Source organism: Rhinoraja longicauda, chromosome 20 (assembly GCF_053455715.1).
Source record: "Rhinoraja longicauda isolate Sanriku21f chromosome 20, sRhiLon1.1, whole genome shotgun sequence".
Classification (NCBI taxonomy): domain Eukaryota; kingdom Metazoa; phylum Chordata; class Chondrichthyes; order Rajiformes; family Arhynchobatidae; genus Rhinoraja; species Rhinoraja longicauda.
In genome coordinates, this window is record NC_135972.1 from 21,790,739 (window position 1) to 21,812,842 (window position 22,104).

Sequence of the window (22,104 nt, forward strand, 5' to 3'; positions counted from 1 at the left end):
TCTGCATTTACATCTCTTTACATCTCTTCAAGTGCTCATCCTGGGACCCTTTAAATATACTGTACTGAGGGTTGGATTGTACACTACCCTTTTAGCAATGTGTTCCTGACTCTCATTGCCTCTTAATGTGTGAAAAAAACGCACAGGGAGAACATGCAAACTCCATCCGGACAGCACCCCAGGTCAAGATCAAGCCTGGGTCTCTGGCGCTGTCAGGTAGCGCGGCTCTGCCAACTGGGACTCTGTGCCGCTCTAACATTGCAGCATTTATCGTGTATTCTCTTGGCTCGTGACCTAATCCATGAGACTTGCAGGTCAGGGAAAATGCCTCGTGGGGGAAGAATGTGGCAGCACTGCACACGGAGACATCACGTGCCCTTGGAATGGAGGGAGCGTGATGAAAGAGGGACTTGGTTGTGATGGCCAACCCAATCGATGGGATATCAAATCTTATTGCTCCACAGTATTCCATCCCCTCAGTCTGAGATTGGCCTCGGCTATTAAGCATTCTTTTGTCAACACTGATAAAGTGGCTTAAAATGAAAGACAAACATCTGTAGAAACACCTAGGCATGGAAACAGGCTCTTTGGTCCACCTGGTCCATACTGACCAATTGCAATACTGGGTGAGTCATATTTGCCTACATTTGACCCATGTCCCTCGAAACCAACGTTTCTCAACTGGGGTTCCCCGGAACACTTGGGTTCCTCTTGAGGTCGCTAGGGGTTCCGCAAGAAATCCCCCATGCCCTGGAAGTCTCCCCGAAAATGTGGCACCTAGGCTGGGCAAGGCAGCCAATCTCGACCTCATCGGGACTTCCATGGCCAATTTGTCAATTCGGCTGCTAGAGGTCGCCAGGGGTTCCGCAGGAAATCCCCCACGCCCTGGAAGTCTCCCCGAAAATGTGGCACCTAGGCTGGGCAAGGCAGCCAATCTCGACCTCATCAGGACTTCCATGGCCGATCGGTGGGTTGAATTTGCAACCTGCGGTCGGGGCTCTGGAACTCCAGCCCAGCTGGAGCCAGCAAATGTATCCCCATAGCCGACTTCCTTGGCTGGCTTTGCAGGCCGGCATCAACCCCCCCCCTCCCCTCCCCCCCCCCCCCCCCCCCCCCCCCCCCACCTCTCCCAGCAGCCTATGTGAACTATTCCAGTACCATTGTACCCCTATCAGAGGTCATGACCTCCTTTGGTCAGGTAAAATGGATAAACCATTTTCTGATTTTCTGGAACCAAGAGTGCCAGAAAATCAGTGGTGGAACTGTAATGAGTAAATATTAAATTTAAGTGCAAGATTATATAACTATATTAATTAATTAAGGCGTGGTTAAAATATAAAACACAGCAGAAAAGCCAATTGCCACCTTTTTGGGCTGATTATCAATTTATGTGTGAATTTACTTCAACAAGTACTTCAATATGTACTTCATTAAACAAGATGACATTATACTCTAAATTTCTGCAATTAGTGGTCAAATGTGGGTTTGTTTCCCCAGGACTAGAACCAATGTAGAGCAGAAATGCACATCCTTGCTAATCATATGTAAATACATTTTTGAGTCATTTTTGTGTTTAATTTTATATTCGTAATTTTATTATACACGCACGGCATATTCTTGGAAAATACTTGGGTATTATAATAAAGTCTTCAACCTGTTATGTCATTTAAAAGTATAATAATCATAGTGAATATATTTAGCGACGTCTATACGGCGCCAGTGTGAAACGGCCTTTAGTGGTCAGTGGACAGGAGCTGTACGTGACAATTTTTTATGTAGGGGCTCCCTGAGACATGAAAATTATTTCAAGAGTTTCCGCAAGGGTAAAAGGGTTGAGAAACACTGCTCTAAACCCTTCTGGTCCATTAATCTGTCCAAATGTCTTTTAAAGGTCTAATCTCTACATATAACATTGGATTCAATGGGGGGAAAAGGGTTCGCGCAACAGAAAATCACAGAATGGATGGAACGCAAACCCTTCATAGTATGGGGTCACCTGTAGTAGAAGATTAGTTATTTTGAATTTGTTTTATTATACAGGATAAAGAGGAGTCAGGCAAGGAGATTGCCTGAGCCCGCTACTGTTTGCTGCAAGTATTGAACCGTTAGCAGAGTCAATAAGACAAAATAAAAACATTAAAGGAATAAAAGATGAAGGGGGCATAGAACACAAGACGTCATTATTTGCGGACGATTTATTAACATACATAGTGGAGCCCTCCACGTCTATACCAGCTCTACTAGATAACCTAAAAGAATATGGTGAAATATCAGGATATTTGACAAATGAAGCCAAATCAATAGCAATGATGCTCTCAGGAGATTGTCCAGTGGAACTTAAAGAAAAAGTCCATTTTAAATGGACCAAAAAAGGGTTTAGATACCTTGGTATAATTATCACTTCGAATACAGCACAGCTATTTGAAGCTAATTATGGGAAACTGATATCTGAGATAAAGGATGATTTGGCTGGATGGGAGATTTTACCGTTGACTCTGGGGGGAAGAGTAGAAACAGTCAGAATGAATATATTGCCAAGACTGTTGTTTTTGTTCCAATCGTTGCCTATTATGATCTCGGGAGCTTTTCTAAAAAAACTGGATAAAATTATATCGAAATTCTTATGGCAAAGTAAAAAAGCAAGAATTAAATACAAGACGCTTCTTAGCAAAAAAGAAAAGGGAGGGTTGAACTTGCCTAATTTAAGAAATTATTATTGGGCAACGCAACTCAGAGCCTTAATCATGTGGACCACTAAAGAGAAAGATTCAATGTGGGTGGAGATGGAGCAAAACGCTTGTAAAAATTTGCCTTTAGAATCACTCCCATTTTTAAACGAGAAGGCCCTGAAGAGGCTCAGGATGGGCAACGAGTGGATTAGGGTAACAATGAAAATCTGGTCAGCAGTAAGAAAGAAGCTGAAGCTGTCAAATTCGGTAAGCAGGGCTACTAGAATAGCAAAAAACCCAGACTTTGTACCATCTACCATGGACTCAGGATTTGACAGATGGGCTGACAAAGGGCTAATATACATAGATCAAATGTTTCAGGGACAAACAATGAAAATATTCACACAACTTCAAAAAGAATTCAATTTACCTGCTCATGACTTTTACAAATTCTTACAGCTAAGAGATTACCTACAGAAACATCAGGAATGGGAGAACATCTGCAAGACTCCATCTAAATTAGAGGAAGTGTTGTGGGGGTTCTCGGAAGACAAGTCAAAAAAAGGGATTATATCAAAAATTTATGAAGCACTACAACATGAATCCAAAGAGAACAACTTACATATCAAAGAAAAATGGGAACTGGAAGCGAATATCATAATATCAGAAGAAGGGTGGGAGGAATCATTTAAAGAGGGACATAAACTAACTAAGAGCCCAACATGGAGGGAATTTGACTGGAAAGTTAAAATGCGTTACTTTTATACTCCATTCATTACATCGAAATATAGTAATACAACTGATTTATGTTGGAGGGAGTGTGGAGAAGTTGGGGACTCCACTCATATATTCTGGGATTGCCCAAAAATACAGGATTTCTGGAAGAATATTCAAAAGGAAATTAAACAGATTATGGGCATTAACTTCCCGCTGGAACCAGCACTTTACATTTTGGGTATAATTCCTGACAGTATGACAGATAAGAGTTCGAAACATTTACTGACAATCCTGCTGCTGATAGCAAAGAAGACGATAACAACTTCGTGGTTGAAACCACAGCCTCCAAGCATAATGCAATGGAGAGATAGGGTAAAAAATGTGTATATAATGGAAAAAATCACAGCAAGGTTACAGTTGACAACAGACATGTTTGATAAAAGATGGTCATTATTAATACAGGCAATGCCGGGACTCGAGTCTCTTCCGTTTTTGGGAACTTAAAGTAAGGGTATTTACATTCAATATGCATCTCCTATGTTTGTTTAGTTTGTGTTTGTATGTATGTAAAAAAAAAAATAATAAAAATAAAGTAAAAAAAAAAAAAAAAAAGCCTGGGCTCTCTGTTGTTGGAAGATACTCATTTGTCTGAATCTCTCTGGTCTCAAGGTTCAATTTATTTTGAATAATTCATTTACTGCTTTTAAAAAGTTCCTCTTGAATTCTGGAATTATGGAGGCAATGAGCTAGGTAATGCAAACTGCAGAGTTCCAGTTAATCTCTGGATCGATTATTGAGAGACTGTTGCAAACGTGGGAATTGGACAGGTTTGATCAGTGATGAATTTGATTGATTGATCGGTTGATTTGATTGATTGAAAGATACAGCATAGAAACAGGCTCTTTGGCTCACCATGTCCACGCCGATCATCGATCATCTATTGACACTAGTTCTATGTTATCCCACTTTGCCACTAATGTGTCGTGTGTGGATGACAATTTACATAGGTTAATTAACCTACAAACTGGCAGGTCTTTGAGATGTGGGAGGAAACCAGAGCACCCATAGAAAACCCAAGTGGTCACAGGGAGAACATGCACACTCTACACATAAAGCATCCGAGATCATGATTGAAACGAGCTTTGTCACTATGGAACATTGTTAAGGGTCCATCAGGCCTCATCCTTTTCTTTTGTTCGTATGAGTTCTAAGTTAATATAATCTAAGAATGTGGAATATTCTATGTGTATCGCAATAATTTCAACATCAGTGTTTCCATTCGGACCATGTTAAATTGCAAACATCAGTGTTGGTTCAAAGGTTGTAAGAAAATAATAGAATATATAATGTAAAACAATTGTCTGGACTATATCTTTAATTTGAAAGGATTAATGGTACTTATTACATAGAAATATAATAAAGAAACACTGCTGAATTTAGTGTTTTCATATCTGCTTAGTCAATGACATTTTTAAAATTGTTTTCATCCCTTTGAAAAATATTCTGCATTCTCTTGCATAAAAAGGTAATTTCTTTGTTGTGATTGTTTTCCAACCTTACATTTTGTTAATCTTTTAGATGAGGCTAAAAAAGCATGTGGCAGATTTCCAATTCAATTCGCAGAGTGCTGAGGTAAGGAGATTAGGCATTAAGACATGTAGAAAGTCCATATATTGCCATTGATCAGGTCTGAAAGTGTTCAAGGAAATTGTAAGATGACTATTCAATGTGAATATGTAATCTGATAAAACTGGGGTCAGTGGATCGACGGGTGTGGTGGCGAAGAGTCTGAAAAGTGGAGAAAGGCTTTAGCTGTTTGTATATGGAACTAAAACTGCAAGTGAATCTGTACAAAAAATGACATAAATTGACAGATGAGGTGCTTATTTTGAAGAACACGAGGAATTATGGAAAAAAAATCACTGGTAAGAATAGGTTAATTAATACGTCTGATTTTTACTTCACCATTAATGTGAAATGATAGAGATCTTTATTAACATGATGTGATCTTCTAACAGATGACTGAATGCATATCGGAAACTTGTTGGATTTTAGTTTTCTACAGGATAGACTTGTTGACATAACACAGAATTAATACTGAGCTTTAAGACTCCAGACGAGGGATTTGAATGATAACGCAAAAGCTTCTTGGCTATTGTAAAAATTGCCAATGCAAGTTTAATTCCAGATTTAGTTGATATGTTAAAATATCTTGAACCCGCCTAATTGGGATCAAATCATCCATCATATTTAAAAACGCTTGATATCGTTTTCAGAGTACTGCATGGGCAAATGTGCTGGCTGAGATTTCTCAGCACTCGGTTGTGTAGAGTTGCAGAAATGTCTGACGCCCAAGGTGGTCATTTGGCCCATCTTGTCCCTGCTGGCCAAACATTAGCTAATTTATTTTCAACGCCCCTCTCAATGTCTAATTACTTGAAATCTTTGTACCATTATGTTGTGCAAAATATATATTTTTTCTTTACCTTTGCCCAGACCCTCAATAACCCGTTGGTTTCCAGGATATCAGATTCAACCATGCATCTTCCATGGAATCTAGGACCTGCCCAGTTATTATCCATTGTTGGCAAGGATTCACTGATTGTCCACGTATACTAGATTGCCCTTGACGAGTGGGGTCAATGATCTTCAGACCCTCCTGTCAAAACCTTGTTGCCTTTATCACTAATCTAGGCTGACACTTGAGTATTTTTATGAAATAAACTGACAAGAAGATTGGCCAAGCAAGATTTGTAATTGTACAGATTGTGCATTGTCTGCCAGGTTTTGGTAATGCATCATTTAAAGATACTTGACATCTCCTTGCAAGGAGAGGACAAATCGTTAAATAGAATTGTCCTTGGAAACAATTAATAATTGATCTCTTCCTGTCGTTATAATGCACTGGTGCTGAATCTAATGGGCAGTACAGGAACTTCAGCCGGGACTAATCACGTTTTAATTTATATCTCTGAATTACACTATTTTTATGCTGTCTTGTGGAATTTGATATTTTTCCTCCTGATTTTCTAATTTCCACTTTGTAGTATGGTTACATAGACTGACATTAACTATCCAACACTACCTTATCTTGCTTCCAGCTGATCAGTGAGTTCTGACAGGACATTTGCCTTTGTAGTCTTCAATCATCTTCTCGGTCCCTGACAACAAGTACTTCCTTCACATTGGGAACTCAGGCTGGCTATCCCTGGCCTCAACCTGAGGTAACTAGAAAACACACCATGCTACAAAGTGCAGGAGTAACTTTGCGGTTCAGGCTGCCACTCTGCAGAATGTAGGTGACGTTTCGGGCGGGACTAGCCATGTTTTCCAGAGATGCTGCTTGATCCGCTGAGTTGCTCCAGCACTTTGTTTTTTTTAATGGTAAATTGGCACATGCAGTTCTTTGTATCCCCAAGGTAACTTGAAGTTGATTTTGTAATGGCTCTCCCTCTAGCCCAGCTGAGATCAGCCAATAGAAGCTGTAATTGCCCCTGTAGCAGTGTTCAGCTGCATGCAATGATGTAAACATCATAAATCACCATGATGTTTTGGGGTTTGAGTGAACAAGAAGGACTGCTTTGCATTATTACAGCATACTTCACACAAACAATGCAATACAGAGTGGTGCTAAGAAGAGGGATGAAGCAGGAGGAAGAATACATTTACATGGTGAGGCTGACAAAAGAAGAGGATCTTTTGGATTAAAGGGAGAGGTGGCAGGAATATAGCTGAAGGTGTTGTTCAGGAGCATGGCGACTGAAGAATGCAAACTCTGCAGAAGAGTAAGCGTGTGAACTGGTAAATAATGAATGCGAACCTGGCGTGGTGGTGCAACACCTGGTTGAGGAATGCAATGTGATGCATTCGGCACCTCTATGGAGAAATTCTACAATCCACACATTAAGCCATTATTTAGAGAACGTAATCCTTTGCAGAAGAAGAATTTGGCAGCAGCATGTTTATTAATTTGCACCTTATTGTGGGGATGCGCTTGGTTAAAATAAAATTTGAAGAAAGCAATGGCAAAGATTTAAGATTTGTTGTTGGTGGAGGAAAGGCAGTGAGGTGCACTGTCAATAAAGGCACTCCCCGACTTACAGAAGGAGGGACTTACGTAAACACGCACTTAAGTAAGCAATTCTTTCAGGCCACTGCTTTATTTCTAAGTCGTACAACTCAGTAGCAGTGCGCTACTGCTGTCGATTGCGGCCCTTTCCGCAAGCCAATCAGCTGTGATTGTGGATGCTCCCATGTAGTTTTTCTGACTTATTCCTTCTCTCCCGAGATGCTGCCTGGCCTGCTGAGTTACTCCAGCATTTTGTGAATAAATACCTTCGATTTGTACCAGCATCTGCAGTTATTTTCTTAAAGTCCAAGCTCCATGATCTCTGCTTTAGAAAACTAAAAGCACAACTATCACTGCAGAAAACTCAATATTGATTTGGTACAATTCATATCATATATATACAGCGCGGAAACAAGCCTTTTCGGCCCACCAAGTCCGCACCGCCCAGCGATCCCCGTACATTAACACTATCCTACACCCACTAGGGACAATTTTTACATTTACCCATTCTTTAAAGCTCACACTTTTAAAGGTCAGGGCAATGTTTACCATATCATTTTTGATATTTAAGAGATCTTGTTCCCCCCAAAATAACAACTTCAAATTTCTTCAGAACTTAAATGTGTTTGTGCACCTCTATCTTCTTCTCAGGGCCGCACAGTAGAGCTGCTGCCTCACAGCGCCAGAAACCCAGGTTCAATCCTGACCTCAGGTGCTGTCTGTGTGGAGTTTGCATGTTAACTGGATGAACGCCAGAAATTGTTCTGGCGAAAAAATAAAACTGGGAAGGCGTCTCAACCTTGGCTGACGAGGGAAGTCAAGGATAGTGTTAAATCCAAGGAAGAAGCATATAAATTGGCCAGAAGAAGCGGCAAACCAGAGGACCAGGAGAAATTTAGAACTCAACAGAGGAGGACAAAGGGGTTAATTAAGAGGGGGAAAAAAAGAGCGTGAAAGAAAGCTTGCGGGGAATATAAAAACTGGCTGTAAAAGTTTTTTTAAGGTATGTAAAAAGGAAAAGATTAGTGAAGACGAATGTAGGTCCCTTACAGTCAGAGACAGGTGGATTTAAATTGGGAAACAAGGAAATGGTAGAACAGTTAAACGAGTACTTCAGTTTTGTCTTCACTAAGGAAGATACAAACAATCTCCCAGAAATACTAGGGGACCAAGGATCTAGTGGGAGGGAGGAACTGAAGGGAATCCACATTAGTCAGAAAATGGTGTTAGGTAAACTGTTGGGACTGAAGGCAGATAAATCCCCAGGGCCTGATGGTCTGCATCCCAGAGTACTCAAGGAGGTGGCCCGAGAAATCGTGGATGCATTGGTGATCATTTTCCAATGTTCTCTCGACTCTGGATCAGTTCCTGTGGATCAGTTCCTACTCGCCAATGTAACTCCACTTTTTAAGAACGGAGGGAGAGAGAAAACAGGGAATTATAGACCAGTTAGTCTTACATTAGTAGTGGGGAAGATGCTGGAGTTGAATATTAAAGATGTTATAGCAATGCATTTGGAAAGCAGTGACAGGATCGGTCAAAGTCTGCATGGATTTATGAAGGGGAAATCATGCTTGATTAATCTTTTGGAATTTTTTGAGGATGTAACAAGTAGAATGGATAAGGGAGAGACAGTGGATGTGGTGTGTCTGGACTTTCAAAAAGCCTTTGACAAGGTACCACACAAGAGATTAGTGTGCAAAATTAGAGCACATGGTATTGGGGGTAGGGAATTGACATGGATAGAGAACTAGTTCACAGACAGGAAGCAAAGAGCAGGAATTAACGGGTCCTTTTCAAAATGGCAAGCAGTGACTAGTGGGGTACCGCAAGACTCTGTGCTGGGACCCCAGTTGTTTACAATTTATATTAACGATTTAGGCGAGGGAATTAAATGTAACATCTCTAAGTTTGCGGATGACACAAAGCTGGGTGGCAGTGTGAGCTGCGAGGAGGATGCTATGAGGCTGCAGGGTGATTTGGATAGGTTGGGTGAGTGGGCAGAAGCATGGCAGATGCAATATAGTGTGGATAAATGTGAGGTTATCCACTTTGGTGGCAAGAACAGGAAGGCAGATTATTATCTGAATGGTGTCAGATTCGGAGAAGCGAAGGTGCAACGAGCCCTGGGTGTGCTTGTACATCAGTCACTGAGAGTAAGCATGCAGGTACAGCAGGTAGTGAAGAAAGCCAATGGCATGTAGACCTTCATTGCGAGAGGATTTGAGTTTAGGAGCAAGGAGGTCCTACTGCAGTTGTACTGTGAGACCGCACCTGGAGTATTGTGTGAAATTTTGGTCTCCTAATTTGAGGAAGGACATTATTGCTATGGAGGGAGTGCAGCGTAGGGTCACCAGGTTAATTCCTGGGATGGTGTGACTGACATATGATGAAAGAATGGGTCGACTGGGCTTGTATTCACTGGAATTTAGAAGGATGAGAGGGAATCTTATGGAAACATCTAAAATTCTTAGAGGATTGGACAGGGTAGATGCAGAAAATATGTTCCCGATGTTGGGGGAGTCCAGAACCAGTGGTCACAGTTTAAGAATAAGGGGTAGGCCATTTAGGACTGAGATGAAGAAAAACTTTTTCATCTAGAGAGATGTGAATCTGTGGAATTCTCTGCCACAGAAGGCAGTGGAGGCCAATTCACTGGATGGCCGACGTGGATTCGGTGGGCTGAAGGGCCTGTTTCCATGCTGGATCGTTTGATCAATCTGTATTTTTTAATCAATCCAAAATGTCTTGAAGGCCTGAATCGAATCCTGTGCCTTTTTGTATTGCACCCATTGTAGTTTTCTTTCTCACTCCACTGTGCAAGACCTTTCCATTTGCTGTGCAACTCAGCATATAACCCTTTAGAGTTGTTGAGTCACACTGCAAGCAAGCAGGTCCTCCTGCCCACTGAATCAGTGCCAACCATCAATAACCCATTGACATGAAACATATACTAATTCCCCTTTATTCTTCACACTTTCCCATAAGTGGTTAGGGTGGCACAGTGGTGGAGTTACTGCCTTACAGCGCCAAAGACTCAGGTTTGATCCTGACAAAAGGTGCTATATTTACTTTCTCCCTGTGACCGCGTGGAGTTTCTCAGAGTGCTCTGGTTTCCTCCTACACTTCAAAGACGTCCAGGTTCGTAGGTTAAATGTCAATTCTGTAAATTGCTCATTGTGTGTAGGTTTGTGAAACTGGAATAAAATAGAACTCGAGTAGGGTGATCGTTGGTCGGCAGCATGAACTCGGGGGGTGGGGGGGTGGGGGTGAAGAGCCTGTTTTCACACTGTATCTCAAGCTAAACTAAACTCCATCACTCGCCTATACATTAGGCCAATTTATAGTGACCAGTCCATACACCCGAAAAAGCACACATAGGAACATGCAAACCCCACACAGACAGTACCAAAGATCAGCTTAAAACCCGTTTTCCTGGCTCCGTGACGTAGCAAATGTGTTAATTGTCCCAGTATGCCAGCTCATGAAACTTTTTTTTTGTACTTTAATCCATTTAAAAAGATACTATTCCAGCCATTTCCTTTGGTGCCCTTCCGATTCCTGTTTCTGGATGACTGGCAGTCACACAGAAGCAGAAGTTACATTTCCCATATGTGTCCTTTCAAATTTAGTATTTTCTGCATCCCACTTCTTAGCACGGTTCGTTGCAAGTTTTAGATCCTGTGCATTGTATTATTTTAATTGAGGGGAAATTATTTAGCACTATGATGCAAAATAATAATAAATGCTCTGCCTATAAAAACACTGGTTTAAGAAGGCTGCATAGTTTTTTTTAAATTTAATTACACCGTAGCTTGTGTGCGAGCAACAGATTGCATCTTGGCAATACTTATCTTCTGCATGCACCTGTGTTTTAGTTGCTTACTTTAGTTGCAATCAAAAGTTGCTTAGTCCTTGGCCTGCAACCAAGTGCTTAACTGCAGTCGGTCTGGCCTTGGAGATAGCCTTGGTTTAATTTTGGAAGAAACATTCATATTTTTAAACCCCTGCGAACTATCAGTCGTATGCATTTGGTACAATTTCCTAGTAACTGCACTGAGTTCTTGACGTGTGTAATGAACTTGATGTGATCCCAATTCCTCCGTAAGCACCTGAACACAGTTTTAAATGCCAGGTGATAGAAAGCTGGTCAGTGTAATGGATGAATTTGTGATCTCACACTAGAAAAATACTTTTGTGGGTTACATTTTGGTGTATGTAGAGTAATTAATGCTCAAAATTGCAACTGAGGTACAAGTATGTTTGCAATGTTATAACCCTTGTGGCATGACAACATCTCTAGCCTACAATTGGCCTATCAGGGAAGCACCCTGCCTGAGGTAATCTGTTCCCAGCCCTGGTTTGTCCTGGTCTTTTCTTGCTTCCATCCCCCCCCCACAAGTCTGCAGAAGGGTCCTGACCCATAATGTCACCTATCCATTTTCTCCAGAGATGCTGCCTGACCCTCTGACTTACTCCAACATATTGTGTCCATCTTTGGTATAAACCAGCATCTGCAGTGCCTTTTAATTCAAAATATATTATATTTTCACCATAAAAATATTCACCCCATACAGCGCCAGACACCCAGGTTCGATCCTTACTACGGGTGTTGTCCGTACAGAGTTTGTATGTTCTCCCCATGACTGCGTGGGATTTCCCCGGGTGCTCCAGTTTCCTCCCACACTCCAAGGACATACAGGTTTGTCGGTTAATTGGCTTCAGTAAAGATTGTAAACTGTCCCTACTGTGTAGGATAGAGCAGGTGCATGGGGATCGCTGGTCAGCATGGACTCAGTGGGCCAAAGGGCCTGTTTCTACACTGTAACTAATCTAAACTAAACTAGTCAGCAAATAACTAACAAACTAACAGAGACGAGTTAAAGGGGCGAAGAGTAAATGTAAATATTAAACTCATTCAACCAGAGTCCCTAATGTGGGACTGTACTTTGTATGTCATGGGAATGAGACATCAGTGTAGGCACTGCAGCTGATAATATCTCACCAGCATGTGGGGAATTCTGGCAATTGAGCACATTTAATTCCAGTAAGGAAGTCCTATGGTATTAAAAGAAGAAGAATGTTGCAATAAATACATTTTTAATTCAGAAACACGAGACTGCTGATTCTGTAGTATGGAGCATAAAACAAACTACTGGAGGGACACATTTATTCACAAAATGCTGGAGTAACTCAGCAGGTCAGGCAGCATCTCGGGAGAGAATGAATGGGTGACGTTTCGGGTCGAGACCCTTCTTCAGACTGATGTCAGGGGGGCAGGACAAAGGAAGGGTATAGGTGGAGACAGGAAGATAGAGGGAGATCTGGGAAGGAGGAGGGGACGGGAGGGACAGAGGAACTATCTAAAATTGGAGAAGTCGATGTTCATACCACTGGGCTGTAAACTGCCCAGGCGAAATATGAGGTGCTGTTCCTCCAATTTCCGGTGGGCCTCACTATGGCACTGGAGGAGGCCCATGACAGAAAGGTCAGACTGGGAATGGGAGGGGGAGTTGAAGTGCTCGGCCACCGGGAGATCAGTTTGATTAATGCGGACCGAGCGCAGGTGTTCAGCGAAGCGATCGCCGAGTCTGCGCTTCGTTTCGCCGATGTAAATAAGTTGACATCTAGAGCAGCGGATGCAATAGATGAGGTGCAGGTGAACCTTTGTCTCACCTGGAAAGACTGTTTGGGTCCTTGGATGGAGTTGAGGGGGGAGGTAAAGGGACAGGTGTTGCATCTCGTGCGGTTGCAGGAGAAAGTGCCCGGGGTTGGGGTGGTTTGGGTAGGAAGGGACGAGTGGACCAGAGAGTTACAGAGGGAACGGTCTCTGCGGAACGCAGAGAGGGGAGGGGATGGGAAGATATGGCCAGTGGTGGGGTCCCGTTGTAGGTGACGGAAATGTTGGTGGATGATTTGTTGGATCCGCTGGCTGGTGGGGTGGAAGGTGAGAACGAGGGGGATTCTGTCCTTGTTGCGAGTGGGGGGAGGGGGAGCAAGAGCGGATCTGCGGGATGTAGAAGAGACCCTAGTGAGAGCCTCATCTATAATGGAGGAGGGGAAGCCCCGTTTCCTGAAGAACGAGGACATCTCTGAAGCCCTAGTGTGAAACACCTCATCTTGGGAAATTGGAGGAACAGCACCTCATATTTCGCCTGGGCCTCTGTCCCTCCCGTCCCCTCCTCCTTCCCAGATCTCTCTCTATCTTCCTGTCTCCACCTATATCCTTCCTTTGTCCCGCCCCCCTGACATCAGTCTGAAGAAGGGTCTCGACCCGAAACGTCACCCATTCCTTCTCTCCCGAGATGCTGCCTGACCTGCTGAGTTACTCCAGCATTTTGTGAATAAATACCTTCGATTTGTACCAGCATCTGCAGTTATCTTCTTGTACTACTGGAGGGGCACAGTGGGATGAGCAGCACCTGTGGAAGGAATGGAATAGTCCACGTTTCAGGTCAAGACCCTGCATCAGGACATTTGTAATTCAGTTTCAGTATTGTGCATAACCTCGTTATTGTTGTACAAAAACAAAGCATCAATGTTGGGGAACTGAAATAAAATTTTAAAATATGCTGGTAATGTGCACAGGTCAGGCAGCATCAGCAGAAATATTTTTGCTTGGTTGCTCCAGGTTTAGGTTTAGATTTATTATTGTCACATGTACCAAGGTACTGTGAGAAGCTTTGTTTTGCATACTATCCAGAAATATCAGCTAATACTACACCTAAAAACAATCGTCAAACTCGAGTACAATAGAGCAAAGGGGAAGATACAGAGTGCAGGATGTAGTTTTCAGCACTGTCGTGCAACCATAGATAAAGTCCAATATCTGCCATAGGGTAGAGTTGAATCGGCCAGGACCCTAGCTTATGGAAGGACAGTATCCTAGCTCATGTTTCAGCCTGCGAGCCCCATTCATCTGTAGTTTTATTCCTGACTAGTCTAAGTGCACCCGTTGGGCCCAAACCTCTCCTGCATTGGTGTAGCACCCTCTCCTCCCCCCTCCCCTCTCCCCCTCCCATCTCCCCCTCCCTCCCCTCTCCCCCTCCCCCCCCTCTCCCCCCTCCCCCCCTCTCCCCCTTCCCCCCTCCCCCCTCCCTTCCCCTCCCCCCCCTACCTTCTCCCTTCCCCCTCCCCCACTTCCCCTGTGAAGCCATGTGTCCTAAACATTATGGTGCCCTGAAATAGGGGGACTATGTATAAACACAGCTGTAATTTCTACATGGTGAAACCAAAATGTATAAAAATGGCCTTTATCTGACAATGTGCACTTTAACCACGTGTGATTTTTTTCTATTACAAATCCCAAATTGTGGAGTACAGAGGCAAATAAATTAATGATGGGTCTTTGTCCCAAACATTATGGAGGGCACTGTATATCCAGCATTTAATCTTTTTTTATATTTGATTTGTAGTGTGCATTGTATTTTCTTTTGTTATAGCATCGATATTCCTTTTCTTAATCTCAGGATGCTCCAAAGTGCATCACAGCTGTTGAATTGCAATTATCACAATTTTATAGGGAAATTCACAAGCAACTGGAAAATAATCAGATAATAGGATTTTGCTGGTATTTTTAGCCAAGACAAGGAGCGATCTCCTTTTCATGCAAAACAAGCTTTCTGCACATCTGACTTTATTGTTAATTTAAGGACAATCTTTCTTTTGTACGTTCAAATCTGATTGTACAGAGGATTTGAGAAATAGAATGCATTAATATGGGATGTTGTCTCAGGGCTGTGTGTGCATCCTTTGCTTGTCCTGTTAAATCCCAGTTTTATCACTTGGAATTGGTTGTCGCTACATTATTTGGATCGCTATGTGGAAGGTAGGACTGGTGGACATACAAAAACATTTGGAGATTTGTGCAAGCTTTTTCACAGCGGGTGCAATGTTCGATGACACCGAGAGTGGTGGGTGGGTGCCTGGAAACGCGCTGTAGAGATGGTGGTGGCAGAGGCAGGTCAGAGGCTTTTAGATAGGGGCATGGATATGCAGGGAATGGAAGGCGACGGATCACGTGCAGTCAGGTGAGATTTCAATGATACTTTATTGTCACATGTACCTAGGTACGGTGAAATGCTTTGTTTTACATACAACTCAGTAAAAGCATACAGCAGACCTCACCTAGGCCGTTCACTGCTTTTCTGGCACCGACAACGTTTATCTTGGCATCATGTTCGGCACAGCTTTGTGGGCTGGAAGTGTCTGATGTTCTGCTCCATTTATTTCATCTCTTGTCAAGTTAGAAATTTGACACTGAGATTGAAATATCCTGTCCAAGATTTCATGTTACAGTTGTACAGGACATTGGTGAGGCCACATTTAGAGTATTGTGATTAGTTTTTTGGTCACCCTGTTACAGGAATGATATTGTCAAGCTGGACAGAGTGCATAGAAGTTTCAGGAGGATGTTGCCAGGACTCGAGGGCCTGGACCACAGGGAATGGTAGAGCAAGCTATGACTTTATTCCTCGGAGGATGGGAGGATGAGGGGTGATCTTATAGAGGAATAGACAGAGTAAACGCAAGGACATAGGTTTAAGGTGAGGGGGGGTAAGATTTAATATGAACCTGAGGTGCAACTTTTCCACTCACAGGGTGGTGGGTATATGGAGCGAGCTGTCATAGGAGATAGTTGAGACAGGTACTATCACAACATAAAAAAAAACATTTGGACAGATGCATGGAGGGATATGGGTCAAACACAGGCAGGTGGGACTTGTGGAGATAGAGTACATTGGTTGGCGTGGGCAATGGGCAGAAGAAAGCCTGTCTCCACACTGTTTTACTCTATGACTGTAAGATCATAAACAGGAAGTTTTTCCAAAGTTATCCACCTCTCTTTGCTCCATTTGCAAATATTTATTTACGTAGAAATTTCCTGTCAAAAAACCCAGAATGTAACGAATGTTAGAGTGGGCGTAATTGGTGCAAACAAGTCAGCCTCAAGAAAGCACTGAACTAAAAGTATAGAAATTAATACTCAAGCTAACCAACCATTCACACACATTTGGCACAGCATGATTAAGATCATCTGATTGTGAAAACTTTTGAAATTTTAATATAACATGTGCTGATCTTATAAAAATGCATTTGAGGACTTAGAAAATACAAGGTACTTCTCTAAATATATCGAGGAAAGTTATTCTAGTCACTGTAAATACCAGAAAAATAGCATGTTTAATCTTATGATCATTTTAACTTGGTGCGATTGCTAGTTTTGTGTGTACAGATCATTAAAATCGCAGAGGTACAGCACAGTGGTGCAGCAGTAGAGTTGCTGCCTCACAGTGCCAGACGCCAGGGTTCGATCCTGACCTTGGGCACTGTCTGTACGGAGTTTGTACGTTCTCCCTGTGACCATGTGGGTTTTCTCTGGGTGTTCCAGTTTCCTTCGACAGTCTACAAGTTTGTAGGTTAATTGGCTGTGGTAAAAATTGTAAATTGTCCCTAGTGTGTAGAACAATGCAAGTGTACCCATTCTTTCATGAATGGGTCTGGAGCTCTAGGCAATTTGTTGTCAGAACAAAACTGCCTCTGGTGTTTCTTAACAAGCAATCCTTTGAGGTCAAGGATGACTAGCTTCTACTCATGGAGAGGAAGATGCCTCTGTATGAATGCCTCATAGCATGGATTGGCTGTTGTCACCAGCTGCTACACAATCTTGACCAAGTGAAATCTTGATCCTATCGCAATGTTCACTAGGATATAAAGTCATTTCAGAAGAAATGTTATTTGTTCAGTATTTCCATCTCTCTTTGTGTTCATTTTCTCTTATCTCTCAAGGGATCTGGCATCCACAGCTAATGTTTTAGTGGAACAGTGTAAGCAGCGTTTTTAAAAATGCAGCCTTAATATGACTTGCTTCGAAGTAGGATTAATGGATATTGATTTAACTGAGAAAAATTCCACTAAATCTTTTGTGCTTAGTGAAAAACCATAGCTGAATAAGAAAATTATTGCACAATGTTTTGTTCATGGTCTGATTTGTATCTTAGGCAGTTGTTAAATAATGCAAAACCCAGACGAGTGCTTTATCAATTACAACTGCTCTTTGTGTCAATACCACTTCAAATACAGATTCAGAAAGGCCAACTCCTGATATTGATAGAAATCCCAGTTCTCGTCTTGTTGGGCCTTTTAACTGATCAGGAACAGATTTTTTATCGTACAATTTTTGAGCATCATTCATGTCATGGACTAAACAAATAGGAAAACATTTTTGCTTGAAGATTTTCATGCATCCCACATATTGCCGACTGTACTAACTCGTTTTACTTTGTTGTCTCCCCTCCCATGTTTCTAACTTTCCTTCTGCTGGACCTGCTGCTAACGTTGTACATGTTCCAATGCACCAACAGCATCATGGAGAAATCAGAGACTTGCAGGGATTAGCAAGTAAGTGCCTTTCATTCAGTAAAACTACCACTGGTGAGTTCTGCTGGTTTTCATTTTGGTGTGCAGCTTTCTAAGTAATTTATTTTTATAGCTGATAAATTAAGAGCCAGTCTGTGCATCTTGAGCTGGTGACAATAAAGTTACTGTTCGCTATCAAATGACTTTTTCAAGGTATGAGGCCTTTGCTTCCAGAGGAGGTTAAGCAAATTAATGAAATATTGTGGGAAATTAGAATTTTATTTGAATGACTTGGAGGAAATAAAAACAGAAAATGTGGTAAAAACAGAAAATTAGATCATTTAGATCAGTCATGATTGAATGGTGTAGGCTCGATGGTCCGAAGGGCCCAATTCTGCTCCTGTATCTTTTAGGCCATGTTATCTGTGGAGGGAGATTCTGACTGGGAAGAAAATTCCTCCTGGGCTGATGCAGAGTGGTGTGTGGTTTCAAAAGGAAGATTGATGCTGAGGAAACAATTAATGGTTAGAAATGCCAAGAATTCACAAGTGGTTATGAATGAGAAGGGATTTTTACATGGAAGCAGTGGCTTTGGAACAAGAGGAAAGAGTTAGTTCAGAGGACATGGAGGGTTAAAAATGGGCTGGACATTTCCTGTGGTAAAGGGTTGTTCAATGCAGTAACTGGATAAGGCCCGGTTTAAAATAGGTGAGTGGAGTGGCAATATTGAAATTGTTTTAACATGGTATGGATGCTAGTTAAGATAGGAGAGACCAAGATGTGACTTTATCAGTATCATACTGCTGTGCAAGTTTAAGCAGGGAAAATTGTGTGAAATAGCCAAGCAGTAGGCTGCAGTCAGGGATTAGCTACCAATCCCTGTGAACTAGGCTCAAAGCCAGGAAATTCCATTCACAATCCAAGAGGTGGGTTTTGTTATTATTTTTTTAAGTAGTGGAGATTCTTAATGAGTACTTTACTAAGAGAAGGAAATTTGTAATACACACTTATGGTTATGAATTTGTCCTTGGGTTTTAATATTTGAACAGAAACAACTTCAACATTTGGGATTAGATTAGACACGTGGGCCAAGGTAAAACGAGTCACAAAGATACTAGGCAAAAGGAAATATTAGTTTGATGGATAAATAATGAAGTAGTGTAGATTGGAACAAACCTTATCTCCGATTTTAATTTCTAAATTGCAGATGACAAAGGCCTTGGTGATAAGCGAATGAATAAGCAAGAGGGAATAGTTAAGACCCTTAATGTCTTCCCAGTTGACGTCCCTCTATCTGAACTGCATCGGACCTGACATGATGAATTGGTCTCACTGGTGCTCATCAGTTTTCACAAGATCATTCAGTATTTCCATTGCTTTAGTCTCTGCGATATACGGCGAAAATGTCTTCACTGCCAAACCCCCCAGTTTAAAATTAACAGAAATGTTGGAGAGCAGGAATGGCAGAAGGAAATGGAGGCTGGAGGCTACATTTGTAGCTCTCTGTCGCCCTCTTAAGTCCAAGCTATGGATATGTGGTGGAAAGATTTCTGTTTGGAAGCATTATGTACAGAGGGCAAAATTGTATCAAAGAGACATGCAAAATATTCAGCCACATTGACATTACTGAAACTCAGTATCAACACCTAACCATGAAAAAATGTGTTCAAGCTTTGTTTTGCAGTTACATAGAATTCAAAAAGCATAACAAACGGAATAATGATTGGGAAATCCTTGTTAAGAGATTAATTTTCTTTATTCCTGCTGGGATAATGTTTAATGCACATTTAATGCAATGATCAGCCAAGAGGTATAACCAAGCTTCCTTCAGAGATGGTAACTTTAAATCTATAATGGGAATTGCATTAATTAACAAAATAATTGTTGGCAACAGGGGATGACAAGCTAGCTTGTCTTTTTTTGCTGTTCAGTAGAGCCTATGTTGCATTTGAAATGGGAAAAGTACAACAGAAATATAGCTGTAATTAATCTGCAATGCCTGGCCTTCAGATTGATTTTGAAAAGAGATTTTAAATTATATTTTTAACCAATGAAGCTTGTATTTTGGAAGGTTGCCACTCATGTTAAATTTAATGTGGAGAAAGGAATTGCAGATGCAGGTCAACATCGAAGATAGACACAAAATGCTGGAGTAACTCAGCAGGTCAGGCAGCATCTTTGGTGAAAAGGAATAGGTAACAGACTGAGCCTGAAGAAGGGTCTTGATTCAAAACATCATCTATCCATATTCTCCAGAGAAACTGCCTGACCCGCGAAGTTACTCTAGCATTTTGTGTTTTGTAAATCAGTATGTACGGTTCGTTATTTCTACCTTTTAATGTTAATGCAGTTGAGTTTATAAGCTACGCAAGCAGAATATGAGATGCTTTTTCTCCAGTTTGCATGTAGACTCACTCTGGCAGTGCAGGAGGACAGAAAGGTCAGTTTGGGAATGGGAAGTAGAATTTAAATGGCTGGCAACCAGGAACTCCAGCTGGCCCAAGCAAATGTTTGGCTAAGCAGTAGCTCAGTCTGCACTTGGTCTCTCTGATGCAGAGGAGACCATTTCGGGAGCACCATGTTCCCGTTCCCCTATTCTTTATCGACCAGCCCTCTCACCGTTACTCCATCAATCTGAAAAAGGGTCCCGACCCGAATTATATCAGTCCATCTCCCTCCACAGAGACTTGCTCAGTTTCTCCTACAGTTTTTTCCTTGGCATTTCTGGCGCTTTGTATTTTTTTGTAAAAGACGGTTTAATAGTGCAGTTTCTCAGAGAAGCAGCAGGTGGCATTGATTATCCTGAAACTGAAAAGTAAACGTGTTCAATTTTTTCCTTTTATCACTCTCTTTAAAAAATAAAAAAAACCTGACAAACGGCCATATGCTCACGATGGAGGCTTTGGATGAAATATTGAGACAGCTTATTGGCACACTTTAAGAACTGAGTTTTAATATCCTGTCTGTCTAATTAGCTGATCTCTCTGCATGTGGGTGGTAGGCAACTTTATCGTTATTATACCTTGGTGTATTTAAACCATTTTCGAACTGCTGTAGATTATCCATTAGAAATTTGTATGGCTGGGAAAATGCAAATGCTGTAAATAGTGTTGTGAGCTTTTAATGAATATTCTGACTTGAAGTTGATTTATAGCATCTGATTAATCTATTTGCATACCCATATGATGGAAGCTATTTGGTTTAATTTACTACTGTGTTAATCAGATTCCTTTCAGCACTGTTAAGTGAGTAATTATTTTGTAATCTTCAAGGAATAAATTGGACGTTTTGCCTACAACATTTTCAATGCACATCTTTTAACACTAAAAAAAATCTTAGTTTTCTTCCCACATATTCTTCCCATTTAAAAACACGCAAAACAATTTATTCTTTTGGAAGTGATTGTTATTGAATTATAGACAATAGGTGCAGGAGTAGGCCATTCGGCCTTTCATTTAAGTATGTTAAATTACAATGTATTTTAGTTTGGAAATACATTAGCTGATTCTGATTTAACTCCTTGCAGCCAACAATGTATTTGTATTTTGTTTGCTCATCATTGAAAAGTAGTAACTGGTTTGGTTGTCTGACTGAAACTTCTTTGTGTTTCTCTTGATGAAAGTTTTATCTCTGAAGAGAAAATAAAGAAAATTGCTGGCTGTATTACCGACCTATATGTTGTCTTGGCAGCTGCAGTAATGATTAATGATGAACCTCAGCCAGTAACTCCAGGGAAAATGAGTTTGCGTGCAGGAAAAGAACCATTTTATTCCCCAAATAAAGAGGTGGTCCACTCATCAGCCAGTCCAGGAATCAGCAGCAATCACGGTAAGAATGGCTGTAAATTTAAGAACTTTGGCAGTGTGACGATCGGTCTAACAACCAACAACTCTGTTCTGCTCCCTATCTAACAGTTGTTTTCAAATGCATCATACATGAGCAAGTTTAATTTTGATTAACTGTTTATTAAGGGGTTGTTATTACTCAGCTCGTGTTGATTGCATTATGAATTGCTCGCCCACTAGATTTATCATGGGATAAGGAACGATATTAAACTGCTTGCCTTTATCCTCTATGTGGGTGTCTCATCACTGCTTCTCACCGTATTTGCAGTGTAGTTTTGAACTGCTGTGTTTTTCTTCAAACTGTCTTTTTATAAAGGTAGAAAAGCAGAATTGGGTCTGTTTAAATTAGCTGCTATTCTTTTACAATGACTATATATAAAAACTACTCGGTAATAAATGGCTTTGGAAAGTTTGAAGAGGGAAAAGATAATTGATAAGTGAGAGT

General features: G+C 41.3%; 2 protein-coding genes across 9 annotated transcripts in view; one reads left to right on the top strand and one right to left on the bottom strand.

Annotated features, from left to right (window-relative positions):
* nav3 (neuron navigator 3) overlaps positions 1-22,104 on the bottom strand; it is a 579,072-nt gene that overhangs the window by 536,719 nt on the left and 20,249 nt on the right. The window lies entirely within an intron of this gene.
* Positions 1-22,104, top strand: part of osbpl8 (oxysterol binding protein-like 8) — a 120,883-nt gene that overhangs the window by 25,374 nt on the left and 73,405 nt on the right. For 2 of the 8 annotated variants that reach the window (XM_078417169.1, XM_078417172.1), the window contains exons 3-5: positions 4,965-5,018; positions 17,820-17,889; positions 21,505-21,642. In XM_078417169.1, coding sequence (XP_078273295.1) covers positions 4,965-5,018; positions 17,820-17,889; positions 21,505-21,642 — 262 coding nt within the window. The remainder of the gene's footprint in view (positions 1-4,964; positions 5,019-17,819; positions 17,890-21,504; positions 21,643-22,104) is intronic. The other 6 variants (XM_078417170.1, XM_078417174.1, XM_078417173.1 and 3 more) reach the window with 4 other exon arrangements.